The sequence below is a fragment of the Babylonia areolata genome, chromosome 24 (genome assembly GCF_041734735.1).
Source record: "Babylonia areolata isolate BAREFJ2019XMU chromosome 24, ASM4173473v1, whole genome shotgun sequence".
NCBI lineage: Eukaryota > Metazoa > Mollusca > Gastropoda > Neogastropoda > Buccinidae > Babylonia > Babylonia areolata.
Genome location: NC_134899.1, coordinates 20,702,515 through 20,715,050, shown reverse-complemented (window position 1 = coordinate 20,715,050; position 12,536 = coordinate 20,702,515). Strand labels below are relative to the sequence as shown.

The following is a 12,536-nucleotide window of genomic DNA, read 5'->3' as shown; positions in this document are numbered from 1 at the left end:
CCCCCCACTCCCTGTGTGTGTGTGTGTGTGTGTGTGTGTGTGTGCACGCGAGAGTGTTTGCGCGAGCGCACGGTGCCAGATTTTAACGGGCCTCATTTCGGGCTGCACACATCTTCGTTTATATGGCGTGTGGAATAAATTCACCCCGTATCAAAACTATAAAATTGAAACCAATGATGAGCTCAGAAATTCGTTCTGGAGAGAAGGGGAGAGAGAAAGAGGTTGTGAGGGAGGCAGGGGGGAGACAGACAGAGAAACTGACAAATAGAAACAGACAGAAAGACAGAGCTAGAGACAGGCAGAGGGACAGGTAATAATAGAGAAGGGACATGGAGGTGTGGGTGGGGTGTGTAGAGACTGACAGCAGTATCAGTGGTGAAGTTTCCACGTTCCATTTCCGGAAAATACGGAATGATACGGACGCTGGGAGTACACAGGGAACGAGCCATGAAAGTCAGAACCGTAGGTGACAATGTGGTCTGACTTATTTAAAAAAAAAAAAAAAAAGTTACTAACTCGCTTGTCTGGTCTCGTATGTCTCACTAAACTCCACAAAAGTACTTTTTCTGGAACAATAATTATACACTTTTTTTTTTGGTAATCTGACCCGGGGAATTGGTTTTGCCTGCCGATAGAAGAATTCAGCGTGACATGTAATTCAGTTTTTGAAAATGGGGTTTTCTGTTGGATGAGCGTCTGTCCTGAGTGGTTTGGAAACCTGACTTTCTCATGTCTTGTCACCATGTGCGAGCTAGGCGTCACTTTCTCTCAGCCACCTCCTGCTCCTTCATACTCACCCTCTATCGACTCCTGACATCTTGTGTTGGGACATCGTCATACGGACAGCACAGATGTGTTATGACTTTTTCTCAGCACACACACACACACACTCACACACACACACACACACACACACACACACGAGACAACCACAACATTTAAGGAAGAAAATAGTCTTTTTTAATAATAATTTATGGCTGTGGATTCATCTGTCACATAAGATGAAAACACTTTTATCCCTTTTTCTAATTTTTTTTTAAAGGATAGGACATGGTATAAGATTTCCTTGTTGTCATGTTACTCTACAACTGTGTTGTATCGTGTAATGTTCGAAATTCAAAAATTGCATAATTCGTATATAATTACCAGCTTCCAAAATGAGTGTGTGTGTGTGTGTGTGTGTGTGTGTGTGTGTGTGTGTATGTGTGTGTGTGTGTGTGTGTGTGTGGCTCTGTGTGTGTGTGTGTTGGTAGGGTCTGTAGGTCTGACCAGAACGTTGGGTATCTGAATGGGGTAAGGTATATGCCCCCGTTCCCCCTTTAGCTTTAAAGTGAATGTGTTGTCTCGTTTACTGGATCAGTCTGCACGCTTTGAGGATTTGACGCCCCCTTGAAACCGAAACCGAAACTTGTTTGTATTCGAAGAAATCAGCTTGATTGCTTACACGGTGTTTCGGGATTAAAATTTGGCTGGACTTGAAACGCAGAGGCCCCAGGTTAGCGTGGGGGTCTTTTAGCTGTCCGTACACTGGATAATATATTAATACGTGAAGGGCTTTTTGAACTTGGTCAAACGTCGTTGTTTTTCCCTGTCGTCTATTTTGTTATGAGTGGGGGTGGGACACTTGTATTCAGTCAGCTGTATTGATTAAGTGACATTGAATATCGAAAGGTGTGAAACAGAAGGAGAAACTTGGATGAAAGTGCGACATCTGAGAAAGTGTCCATTTTCTTTGTATTGTACGTGTGTGTGTGTGTGTGTGTGTGTGTGTGTGTGTTTCTGCGCCCGCGTGCATGATTTGTACGTGCTTGTGTGTGTGTGTGTGTGTGTGTGTGTGAAACTCACGCGTGCTTGTTTGTGTGGCCCATGAGTGTACATGTTCGCGTGTTTTCGAGAGCGCCCTGTGTGTTTGTGCGTGTGCGCGCTTATGTGTGAATCAGAATCATATTTATTTGTCATGAATTCCGTATATGAAAGATTTATAGACATAACAATAAAGGGTAAAAAAAACCAAACTAAATGTAAGATGTTCAAATTAAAACGTGTGTGTGTGTGTGTGTGACCGGAGTACCCAAGGCAAGTTTCAGAGAAGAGAGAGGATATGGGAGAGACAGACAGGGACATAGCGGGAAAGAGGGATGGTTGGTGGATACGTGAGTGGAAATGAAACTGGCCAACAGTACTGTCGCTTCAAAGACTTACAGAGAATCAGGTGTTTTATCTCTTGATGAACAAAGGAAAGTGTGTGTGTGTGTGTGTGAAACTCACGCGTGCTTGTTTGTGTGGCCCATGAGTGTACATGTTCGCGTGTTTTCGAGAGCGCGCTGTGTGTTTTTGCGTGTGCGCGCTTATTTGTGAATCAGAATCATATTTATTTGTCATGAATTCCGTATATGAAAGATTTATAGACATAAAAAAGGAAGAAAAAACCAACAAAAAAACCAACAGAACCAAACTAAATGTAAGATGTTCAAATTAAAACGTGTGTGTGTGTGTGTGTGTGTGTGTGTGTGACCGGGGTACGCAAGGCAAGTTTCAGAGAAGAGAGAGGACATGGGAGAGACAGACAGGGACATAGCGGGAAAGAGGGATGGTTGGTGGATGCGTGAGTGGAAATGAAACTGGCCAACAGTACTGTCGCTTCAAAGACTTACAGAGAATCAGGTGTTTTATCTCTTGATGAACAAAGGAAAGTGTGTGTGTGTGTGTGTGTGTGTGTGTGTGTGTGTGTGTGTGTTTCTGCGCCAGCGTGCATGATTTGTACGTGCTTTGTGTGTGAAACTCATGCGTGCTTGTTTGTGTGGCCCATGAGTGTACATGTTCGCGTGTTTTCGAGCGCGCGCCGTGTGTGTGTGCGTGTGCGCGCGTATGTGTGAATCAGAATCATATTTATTTGCCATGAAACCCGTATATGAAAGATTTATAGACATAAGAATGAAGGGTAAAAAAAACAACAGAACCAAACTAAGTGGAAGATGTTCTAATTAAAACCTCTGTGTGTGTGTGTGTGTGTGTGTGTGTGCGACCGGGGTACGCAAGGCAAGTTTCAGAGAAGAGAGAGGATATGGGAGAGAGAGACAGGGACATAGCGGGAAAGAGGGATGGTTGGTGGATACGTGAGTGGAAATGAAACTGGCCAACAGTACTGTCGCTTCAAAGACCAGATTGTGCTGGTGTTGATCGCTTTGGCAAGGAAACACAACTTCTGGGGAATCAGCCCCTGTTCAGTTAAAATTGGTCTTGATTTTTTGGTTTCATTTTGTTTCTGTGGTTTTTAGGCGTCTTGTTTCTTTCTATCCTCTCCCCCATCTCTTTTAGTGCCTTCTGCTTAACAGCTGGTATTTTTTTTTATGAAATGAACTGGATTAACGTAGGCCGCGTAATTAATGTGAGCACTCAAGATTTTATTTTCAAAGCGCATGAAATGCATGACTTTAGCTGGAATTGTAAGTGCTGCCGAAAATGTTTCTTGGAGAGAGCAAGAGTTGTTGTTTTTTTCCCTAATGTTCTCATGCTTCCAAAGAACTGCAGAGAGAAGGGGTAATGGACGTGAAGGGAATGCTGACCGTACCACATCGCGTTGCTTTGGTGTGATGTCTTTGGCTTAGGAACATCAGTCAGACACCTTGACGCACATCTCCGTGGTCGAGAAAGGGTGTGAAAGTAAAGAATGTCGGAGATGTAAAGAGTAGGATGACTCGTATTGTTGCCTTTGGCCTTTGAGTTGTCCAAAGTAATGGAGGACCGTTGCGGTTTCGATGGCTATCGTTTTATTGATCAGGACGATCCTTTATGCTGTCATTTCTTTCCCTTAAAGTTCAAGACTTTTAAGGGGTGTAATCGCGTGTCACAGGTTCGGATCGACCCTGGCTTTTTTTTTTTTTAACTTGATAGCGAAGACACGTGCTGCCTTTGTTTGTACAAACAAAATGGTGATGCCACAGCTTGCACTTAAGTGTTTGGTTGTCTTCCCTTGCCTCTGTATGTCCAGAGGAAAGGTCGTGAGGGTTTCAGTAGCTGTTGTTGTCAGGCTCATGCTTTGTCCCTTCTGTTTTCTCCTATGTTTGGTTCATGGACAGGTATGAATAATGGATATAGTAAAACAAATCAGAAAAGGTCTTTTGGAAAGTGTTTTATGAGATTTTGTGATGCCTGTAAAATGTAAACGAGGCGTCTTAACTTTGATTGAACCTGATACCATTGTTCGTCAGAGGTGAGTTCTTTTTTTTCTACAAGTACAAACAAAGCGGAACATCCTGCTTAACAACAGCAGTAACCCTGTTGTCACATTTTATTGAAGGGAGGAATGTTTACAGCATATGCCTTTTTTTTTGTTAAATCTCCGAACAGACAGAGAAAAGTTGACAACACAATGCAGAGAGACTTCAAAAACGTGCAATCTATGCAATGGCATGGTGGATCAAACTGAAAACAGAAATCAACGATTCGACAGAATGAACAAACGAAGGATATACATTCAGCACAATTGTCTAGAGATCAAATGTAAATTCCCAATACTTCTTGTGCTTCTACAATCAAATCCAGCAGCAGCAGCAGCATTGAAATAACAGCAGCAGTAGATCTACTATATGTCTCCACCACCACCAAAACAACAGCGTCTGATTTCGTGAACAAGATAGGGATGAAGAAACGATCGGAAGAATTCTATTATCTAAGTTGAAGTGAACAATATACAGTGAATGAGGCAAGACACACAGTACACACACATTCAACAGAAGAAGAAAGATATATATATATATTCCTCCGCTTGTTCAGAGGCAAGTCTTTCTCGTTTTAAATTTTAACGGCAGGTTAGATTCTTATTACGGTCTACAAAAGGCTTTGCTTTTTTAAGAGTATATATTACAAACTGTTTGGCTGGCAACTTACTAAACGGATACAAACATGTTGCATGTAATTATCCTTTCTTTTCTTTGCTTCAGATTCGTTTCCCTTCAACGCCTCGGCTCTTTGCGAGAGATGATGGCTACTATCAGAATGGAATTTACTGTTTCAAACCGTACTTGTGTCCGCAGCTAAGTCTTTGTTTGCCAGTCTCTCGCATTCATAACTGTATTATTTATTCAAAGAATACTATATTCCTTTTCTGTTGTTGTACAGTTGAAATACAATTCCTAAACACGGTAGCTTTGTCATAACAGTATTTAGCTAATCCTCCGTTATATATTGGTCATTCATTATTGCCTTGCATTTTACACTATTGCCAGATTTGAAAATATGCACGTGTGCCGTCGCAATTAAAGTGACCTTTTTCAGAAAGATCGTCCAAGCAGAGAAGTGAGACAAAAATGAGAAATACGTTTAAATCAGACTAAAATAAAATATAGTTTGACACGACCAAAGTATGAGAAAGACAAAAATAATGGCAACTGAACAAAGTTCTTAGCACGTGCTTGGTTTTTGTAAAAGAAAATCTGCCGTATCCGGAAGTCAATGCCACTCTGGTTTAGCAAAATCACTTCAATAACAGCTGATGTAAGCCACCAGTTCGCTAGCACCGCAACGAGTTGAGATCGAATCCCGTGTGTCTGAAATAAAAGTTTGGTTCTTTCGCTGCCCACCTTGTTGTCTGTCAGTGAAGTGATAGAAGATTTTTTTTAAACCTGCCTAAGCTCATTTTAAAAACTCAGTAGTCTCAGTCAGAAATGGTTTGATGAAATGACATGACTTCAAAGGCCAACAAATTCCAATTGGATACTTTTAAACATACTGGTTTTCTGAGACTGTCTCAAGCAATATCTTTGCACGGAAAGAAATTCGAAAACTTCAGTTGAAACAACAGTAAATCAAAGACAAAATATTTCGGCAAAAAACAGGACTTGGACACAAGTAACACTGGCCAGTGAACAAGCATTCAACATGATCAAAAACATGTTTAGACGAAAAACGGGACTTTGGCACAAGTAACACTGACGAATGAACAAGCATTTAACATTGAAATTAATATCTAACTACTATGTTATAGAGACACAGTTCGCAAAACGTAAATGATATTATTTGTACGTTTTGTACAGGCACTGTTTTCGATGAAATTTTGGCTGTTTTATTTTACTCACATTGTTAAAAGTTGACAACTGATTTTTTTTTTTTACTTATTAAATGTTGACAGTTTCGCTTGTTCACGGGTGAGGCCACTTGTTGGTTGGGTTTTTTTGTAAATATTTCTTTCATTTTTGCTGCCCCACATTTGATCTCCGTATTAGCATTATTCTCCAGCTGCTCTTCTCGGTTTCTGACACGCTTTGCCATAAATCAGATGCATGTTTGCAGTTCAGCGAATTGTCAAATGCAGGCAGCTATGAGGCTACCCGCCAAACAAGATGCTGCATTACTGCTGAAGGGCATGTGTGGTGCTTAGTGCTACTTGGTACGATCCAACATACGTACACTCTCACCATCATCGCGACAGCAGGGTAAGTCTGAAACCCAACGAAAGAATATCTCCCCTGCAGTGTAAACCGTGACCACGTTTGAAGAGTTGGTCACGAACTATTTGTATTTCTTTTTATCACAACATATATTTGTGTGTGAAATTCGGGCTACTCTTTCCAGGGAGAGAGCGTCGCTACACTACAGCGCCAGCCATTTTTTGTATTTTTTCTTGCGTGCAGTTTTATTTGTTTTTTTTTCTATCGAAGTGGATTTTTCTACAGAATTTTGCCAGGAACAACCCTTTTGTTGCCGTGGGTTCTTTTACGTGCGCTAAGTGCATGTTGCACACGGGACCTCGGTTTATCGTCTCATTCGAATGACTAGCGTCCAGACCACCACTCAAGGTCTAGTGGAGGTGGAGAAAATATCGGCGGCTGAGCCGTGATTCGAACCAGCTCGCTCAGATTCTCTCGCTTCCTAGGCGGACGCGTTACCTCTAGGCCATCACTCCACTTAGGCCATCACTTTACTAGCATTGTATGTCAGAGAAGCAACCGAAAAGGAGGCAACCAAGAGAGGAGAGCAGGGCATGAATGGTGGCGTATATCGAGAGATGATTAGCAGTGATAATGATAATAACGGTGATAACGCTAAATATATGCACATTTATTCTGTCGCTGCTGTGTGCGTATGTCAAATGATCGGTACAAGGACAAGCCCGGTGCTTCCTTTTTTGAGGAAGTGTTTGGGTTTGTTGCAAAGTTTATTACCTATGTGTCAGATGAATCGGTAGCACAATCGGCACCGACTTGAAGTTGTGTACCTTGTGAATGGAGAGAGTTACCTCTCTTTACTATTTGATAAAGATGAAGCTGTGAATATAGTTTACTTTGAGATGTATAATTGGGCTGTTCTTTAAGTTAATAAAGTATCCATGATGTTAACTGCCGGCTGCAGACGCCTGCGCCGCTGGAGCGGTTGTCCCGAACCTACACTCGGAAAAGGGATGAGGTTTTAACATTGTTATGTCATTCTTCATCAATTAAAAAAAGGGGGAAAAAAAGAAAGAGCATCCTGAATTCTATGGTCAGTTCGAATAACTCCACATTTAGGCTGTTAAGGGATTCAGACTTTGTCAGTCCGTTAGGCGAACCTCTGTATCCAGCGACTTTATCTTTTATTAGTTATATATGTCAATTATTTATTTATCTATTTAAAACATCCATAGGATGATAAAACGAAAACAAATGTTTCACAACCAGGTTTCCGAACAGTTTTGTAAACATTTCAGAACGAGACGAAAGGTGCACGGATTGAGTTGTGAACTAGTAGAACATGTCCCAGTGTATCACCCACCCTGTAAAACAAGTCACCGCACGCACCCACGCAGTTACACTTTGAACACCAGTTATAAATCAGTGACCACTTTAGGCTTTTAGATTGTCCACTGTCAAATTATTGTTGGTTTAAATATTCTTGTGTACACAATTACTGTGTACACAATTGCTGTTTCTGTCCACAGATCTGTTGATGGTCAAACAAAAGGGTTCGATGACGACGCATGGAACTGGTCGAAGGGCAAAGAGCAGTCGATGTGAAGAGTAAGAGGAATAAACTCTTTGTGCTTCTTCTGTTGGTGTCTTTACATCTGAATTTTTTTTTGGTATTTTTCTGGAGTTTTTGCCAAAGTGGCAAAGAAAGGAGTTCGGTCCACTCGATTCCTCCTTGAAGGGTCAGGGGTAAAATGGGCTGTCCAGTCTCTGACCCGCTGACCTCAGGAAACAACCAGGGACTGGGAACGGGAGGGACAGAAAACGGGGCAGGTTAGGAGTGGACGAAGAGTATGCCAGAACAAAATTCGAATTAAAATTGGATTCATTTAAGGCGGAATGAAAAGGGGGAGGGCGAAGAGGGTTTCTTGGTAATCTGGCCGATGGGTGGGTTAAATCTGAGCACCAAACAAGTGACAAATAGGGCAAAACACAATGAGGCGGTATGTCAGAGCGCCACATCAAAACACAATGAGGCGCCACGTCAAAGCCGACCGAGGTCTGTAACGTGAAGAGAACTCGGGGGTGGGAGGGGAGTGCTGAATAGGGATGGCGAGGGACGATCAGTGGATATGATGATGAAAGTGAAGGGAGGGGCGGAGAGAAAGAAGAAGACAGGCAAAGGAGCCGGGATGTGGGGGAATGGGAGGGCCACAATCACAACCACGAGCGGCCGTCAGCGGATGACATCGGGGTCCGGCGGGCGGTAGACGAGAGCCAGGCAGCAGAGCACGGCGAGATAAAGGCACGTCAAACAGTAGAGCGCCACGTTCTGCCCCACCCCGAACATGTACACGCTGCGCTCGCACCAGCGGCTGGGGTCGTGAAGCAAGGGCGTGAAGCGCGGCTTCCAGATGGCGAAGAGCCAGTAGGATCCGGCTACGTGCCAACCCAGCAGGAAGAGCGTCAGCACGCAGTTCATGAAGCGGTAGGTCCGCGACGAGAAGCCGGCGTCCGCGTCGCCCTCCAGATCGAAGGTGGCGTCGCCGTTGTCGTGGCGCCGGCGCTGCACGGCGCGCCAGAGGCAGAGCATCAGCTTAAGCATCAGCACGCAGCCCCCCACCAGCAGGTAGACAGGCACGCGCGGCTCCACGGGACAGTCGTCCAGGAACTTGACACCTGCAATTGGGGGAAAAGGCATAAGATACAATCAGAGCTGATGTACAGAAAAGCATAGAAAAGAAAATAAAGAAACAGTGTCTGTGTCATTATCGTAACATTACCAGTTCTTATTCTACGTCGTCGTCCGTGGCTGCAACTCCCACGTTCACGCCCCCATGTTCACGAGTGGGCTTTTACGTGTTGTTACCCCGCCATTTAGGCAACCATACTCCGTTTCCAGGGGTACATTATTTGTGCGATAACAGGTCAGAAGTATTCATCACCTGCTTCCGCCAAGGTAATCTAGGCCGGCCGGCCGTCACGCACAGAGAGAGAGAGAGAGAGAGAGAGAGAGAGAGAGAGAGAGCGCACAGGATCTAAGCTCAAAGCTGACCATGAGATTGCTTCCACCTCACAAGTAGCTTTGACATCACCCTCTCTGCCACAACAGTGAGTCAGTGCCGTCCCTCCCATCTCCTCTAGTCAGTCACTAGAACAATTAAGGAGGCAACTGCTGTCCTGGCGATCTGGGCTAGACTTTGATTATATTGGAGAGTGTCTTGCCCGATTTACATCCCCAATCTCTCGGCCAAAAGGGATTTAGGACAGTCAGCGTTGGGATGGTTCCCAAAGGCCAACTAGCCCCCAAGGCCGCAACGCTAAGAGCCAGAGCAATCTTGCCTCCTGATTTCAGAGTTATAGTCCTTTACCAAAAGACTAAGCTGTAAATGACTTCCCCACTGCAAGTGGAGAAACCGTTGAACATGCAGCTCTCACTTTGCTGTTGGCCAGACTGTAAGCTTTTGCCTTCTCCTCCTCCTCCTGCGTTCGTGGGCTGCAACTCCCACGTTCACCCGTATATACGCGAGTGGGCTTTTACGTGTATGACCGTTTTTAACCCGCCATACAGGCAGCCATACTTCGCTTTCGGGGGGGGGGGTTGAGTTGCATGCTGGGTATGTTCTTGTCTCCATAACCCACCGAACGCTGACATGGATTACATGATCTTTAACGTGCGTATTTGATCTTCTGCTTGCGTATACACACGAAGGGGGTTTCAGGCACAGGCAGGTCTGCACACATGTTGACCTGGGAGATCGTAAAAATCTCCACTATTTACCCACCAGGCGCCGTCACCGTGATTCGAACCCGGGACCCTCAGATTGAAAGTCCAACGCTTTAACCATTCGGCTATTGCACCTGTCGTAAGCTTATGTCAATCTGTCTACCGAGCGTTGGGCAAGAATAAACCGTATAGAGACTTTAGTGTGTGTTTGGGGGGGGGAGGGTTTTTTTAGGATCGTTTGAGTATCGGGGCAATAGTCATGTAGTCATGCATTTGAAAAGACTGCTCTCAAGGTTGTGTCAGTATTCCGGCATGAAACGACAGCCGGCTGCTCTGTTGGAGACAATGATTATTATCAGGACCCTTCAAAATCGCGATTGTCATTAAGCTGTAACGACCCAAACTTAGGTTTTGTTTGTTTTATTTTGAAAGAGGACGGCAGATGAAAGGGAGTTTCAAGCATTCTTAATGATTCGGCATCATTATGCTTTTTTCCCACCCGAAACATCCATTCATTATTTCGCATTGGTTCCAGAAAATCCATTGTTAATCTTTGAAAGGCGTTCCATAACTTTTGCAAACGTTTTTTGCCTGGCAGCTCTGTGTGTGAGTGAGAGAGAGAGTATGAATGCATGTCTGTGTGAGATAGTGTAGTTAAAAAGTCCTCCACGTGTATGAATGGCGTGCGTCTTGTTAAAAAGAAACAACTCGGTTTTCGTTTCAAGTGGCCCCGCTACAAGAGAACAGGAAATGATCACCCTTCTTTTTTCGCTCTTTCACTCGCAGCTCTCAAACATCCGTCTTCAACGTCCCTACTCTCCCCACCCATTCCGTTTGCATCGATCTCATTAACTGATTCCATTTTTACTTGTGAAAGCCTGAAACAAAGTCTCTCTCTCTCTCTCTCTCTCTCTCTCTCTCTCTCTGTGTCTGTCTGTGGGTGGGGGGGGGGGGGGGCGCACGAGCGCGCCATAATTAAGAGAATGACTGTAATTACGTGCGTTTTTTTTTTAATATAATAAAATCAACTGCATTCAGTATGAAATCTATTTCAGGGCTCATATTGTTCGCGAAACACACACACACACACACACACACACACACACACACACAACACACACCCCTCATGCAGCCAGCGAGTCAAGTTTCCACAAACTAATGACCTTAACCTTCCTTGATAAGGAGTCACTTTAGGCTTTCAATGCGAGCTAAACTGCCTGAAAATCACACAGTCCAATTCAAGGCAGCCAAAGTTTGGCAGACTTGGACAGTTCTCCGTGCTGTACTCGGACATTTACTGACGAAGGGAAGAGGGAGGAAAGCAGCAAGCAAGGGAAGCAACGAGGGATGGAGGGAAGCAACAAGGGAGGGAAGCAAGGAGGGAAGCAAGGAGGGATGGAGGGAAGCAACGAGGGAGGGAAACTACTGATTCGAGTATTTTGAGAAACCTACATCTGCATTCAGCTTTTGAGAAAATGCTACTTCCAGAGAGAGAGAGAGAGAGAGAGAGTGTGTGTGTGTGTGCTCTATTGCATTTTCGCTGACAAGTGGTACTTAATGTTCACATACCCCTTCACGAGCAGCTTTGGCCTGAAACAAATAAACCATCTCCATCCCCTCCCCCCCCCTCTCTCTCTCTCACATCGTAGCCGATTGCTGTGCATGTACATTTATGGTTTTATTAGTTCCTCCATCACATTGTACACTTTGCATTTTCATGCCTCTCTTCCCACCCTCTCCACTTTCACCGTAATGAGTACCGCTAGTTCAGCCCGCCTGTGTCGGAGTACAAAGGCAAGGAGGTACGGGTGGTGTGGAAGAGCAACAGGGGGTGATAGGAACACTGTGGAGAAGGAAAGAAGATGGAGGAGAAAGGGCTTGAGAGGATGGGCACAGAAAGAGAAGGCGGTAAGGCGCAAAGAAGTGTGAAGAAATAACATGCTTACAGATGCCACCCTGCTCCTACATTTCCCCACGAAGGCATGTACTCCCACCGCATTAAAAGGAACAAGAGGAAATAAACCAACGAACCATACTGATATTGCACTGGTGATAACCAGCCGACGACTTGTGTTGAACCGGAAAGGAAAAATGCCGATCTTATCTGAAGAGAACACTTTTTTTCTGTTTCATCATCTCAACATGTTTGCGCCATCAGTCATGTTATCCAATAGTCACTTTCACGATGAAGACCGAGAGCGCAATTAGATGACTGCCCATTATGTGTGCCCACAGGCATTTCGCACGTGCAGCTGGGAACCACAGTGACAGATTAATGTAATAAAAGGAAGTTTGGGGGAGCTGCATCCATTGTCACTAAGCTTCCCTGGGTCAAAAGGAGACGGAGGGGATTCTGTCAAGGCAACATAAAAGGGGTCTGAGTTCTTGTGGACAACCAGGAAGAAAACAGAAGAAGAAGAAGAAGA

The 12,536-nt window shown here is 44.3% G+C and overlaps 2 protein-coding genes across 4 annotated transcripts in view; one reads left to right on the top strand and one right to left on the bottom strand.

The window, feature by feature from the left end:
* Nucleotides 1-12,536, top strand: part of LOC143299199 (leucine-rich repeat-containing protein 59-like) — a 99,556-nt gene that overhangs the window by 77,853 nt on the left and 9,167 nt on the right. Inside the window, exon 6 of one of the 3 annotated variants that reach the window (XR_013057486.1) lies at nt 7,916-8,052. The exons of 1 other annotated variant lie outside the window; for it this stretch is intronic. The gene's annotated coding sequence lies outside the window, so the exon portion shown is untranslated. Of the gene's footprint in view, nt 1-6,291; nt 6,380-7,915; nt 8,053-12,536 lie in introns of those variants that run through there. One more of the 3 variants, XR_013057485.1, reaches the window with a different exon arrangement.
* LOC143299198 (transmembrane protein 272-like) overlaps nt 8,620-12,536 on the bottom strand; it is a 36,479-nt gene continuing 32,562 nt past the window's right edge. Inside the window, exon 5 of the mRNA XM_076612367.1 lies at nt 8,620-9,062. Within this exon, the coding sequence (XP_076468482.1) occupies nt 8,620-9,062 (443 nt within the window). The remainder of the gene's footprint in view (nt 9,063-12,536) is intronic.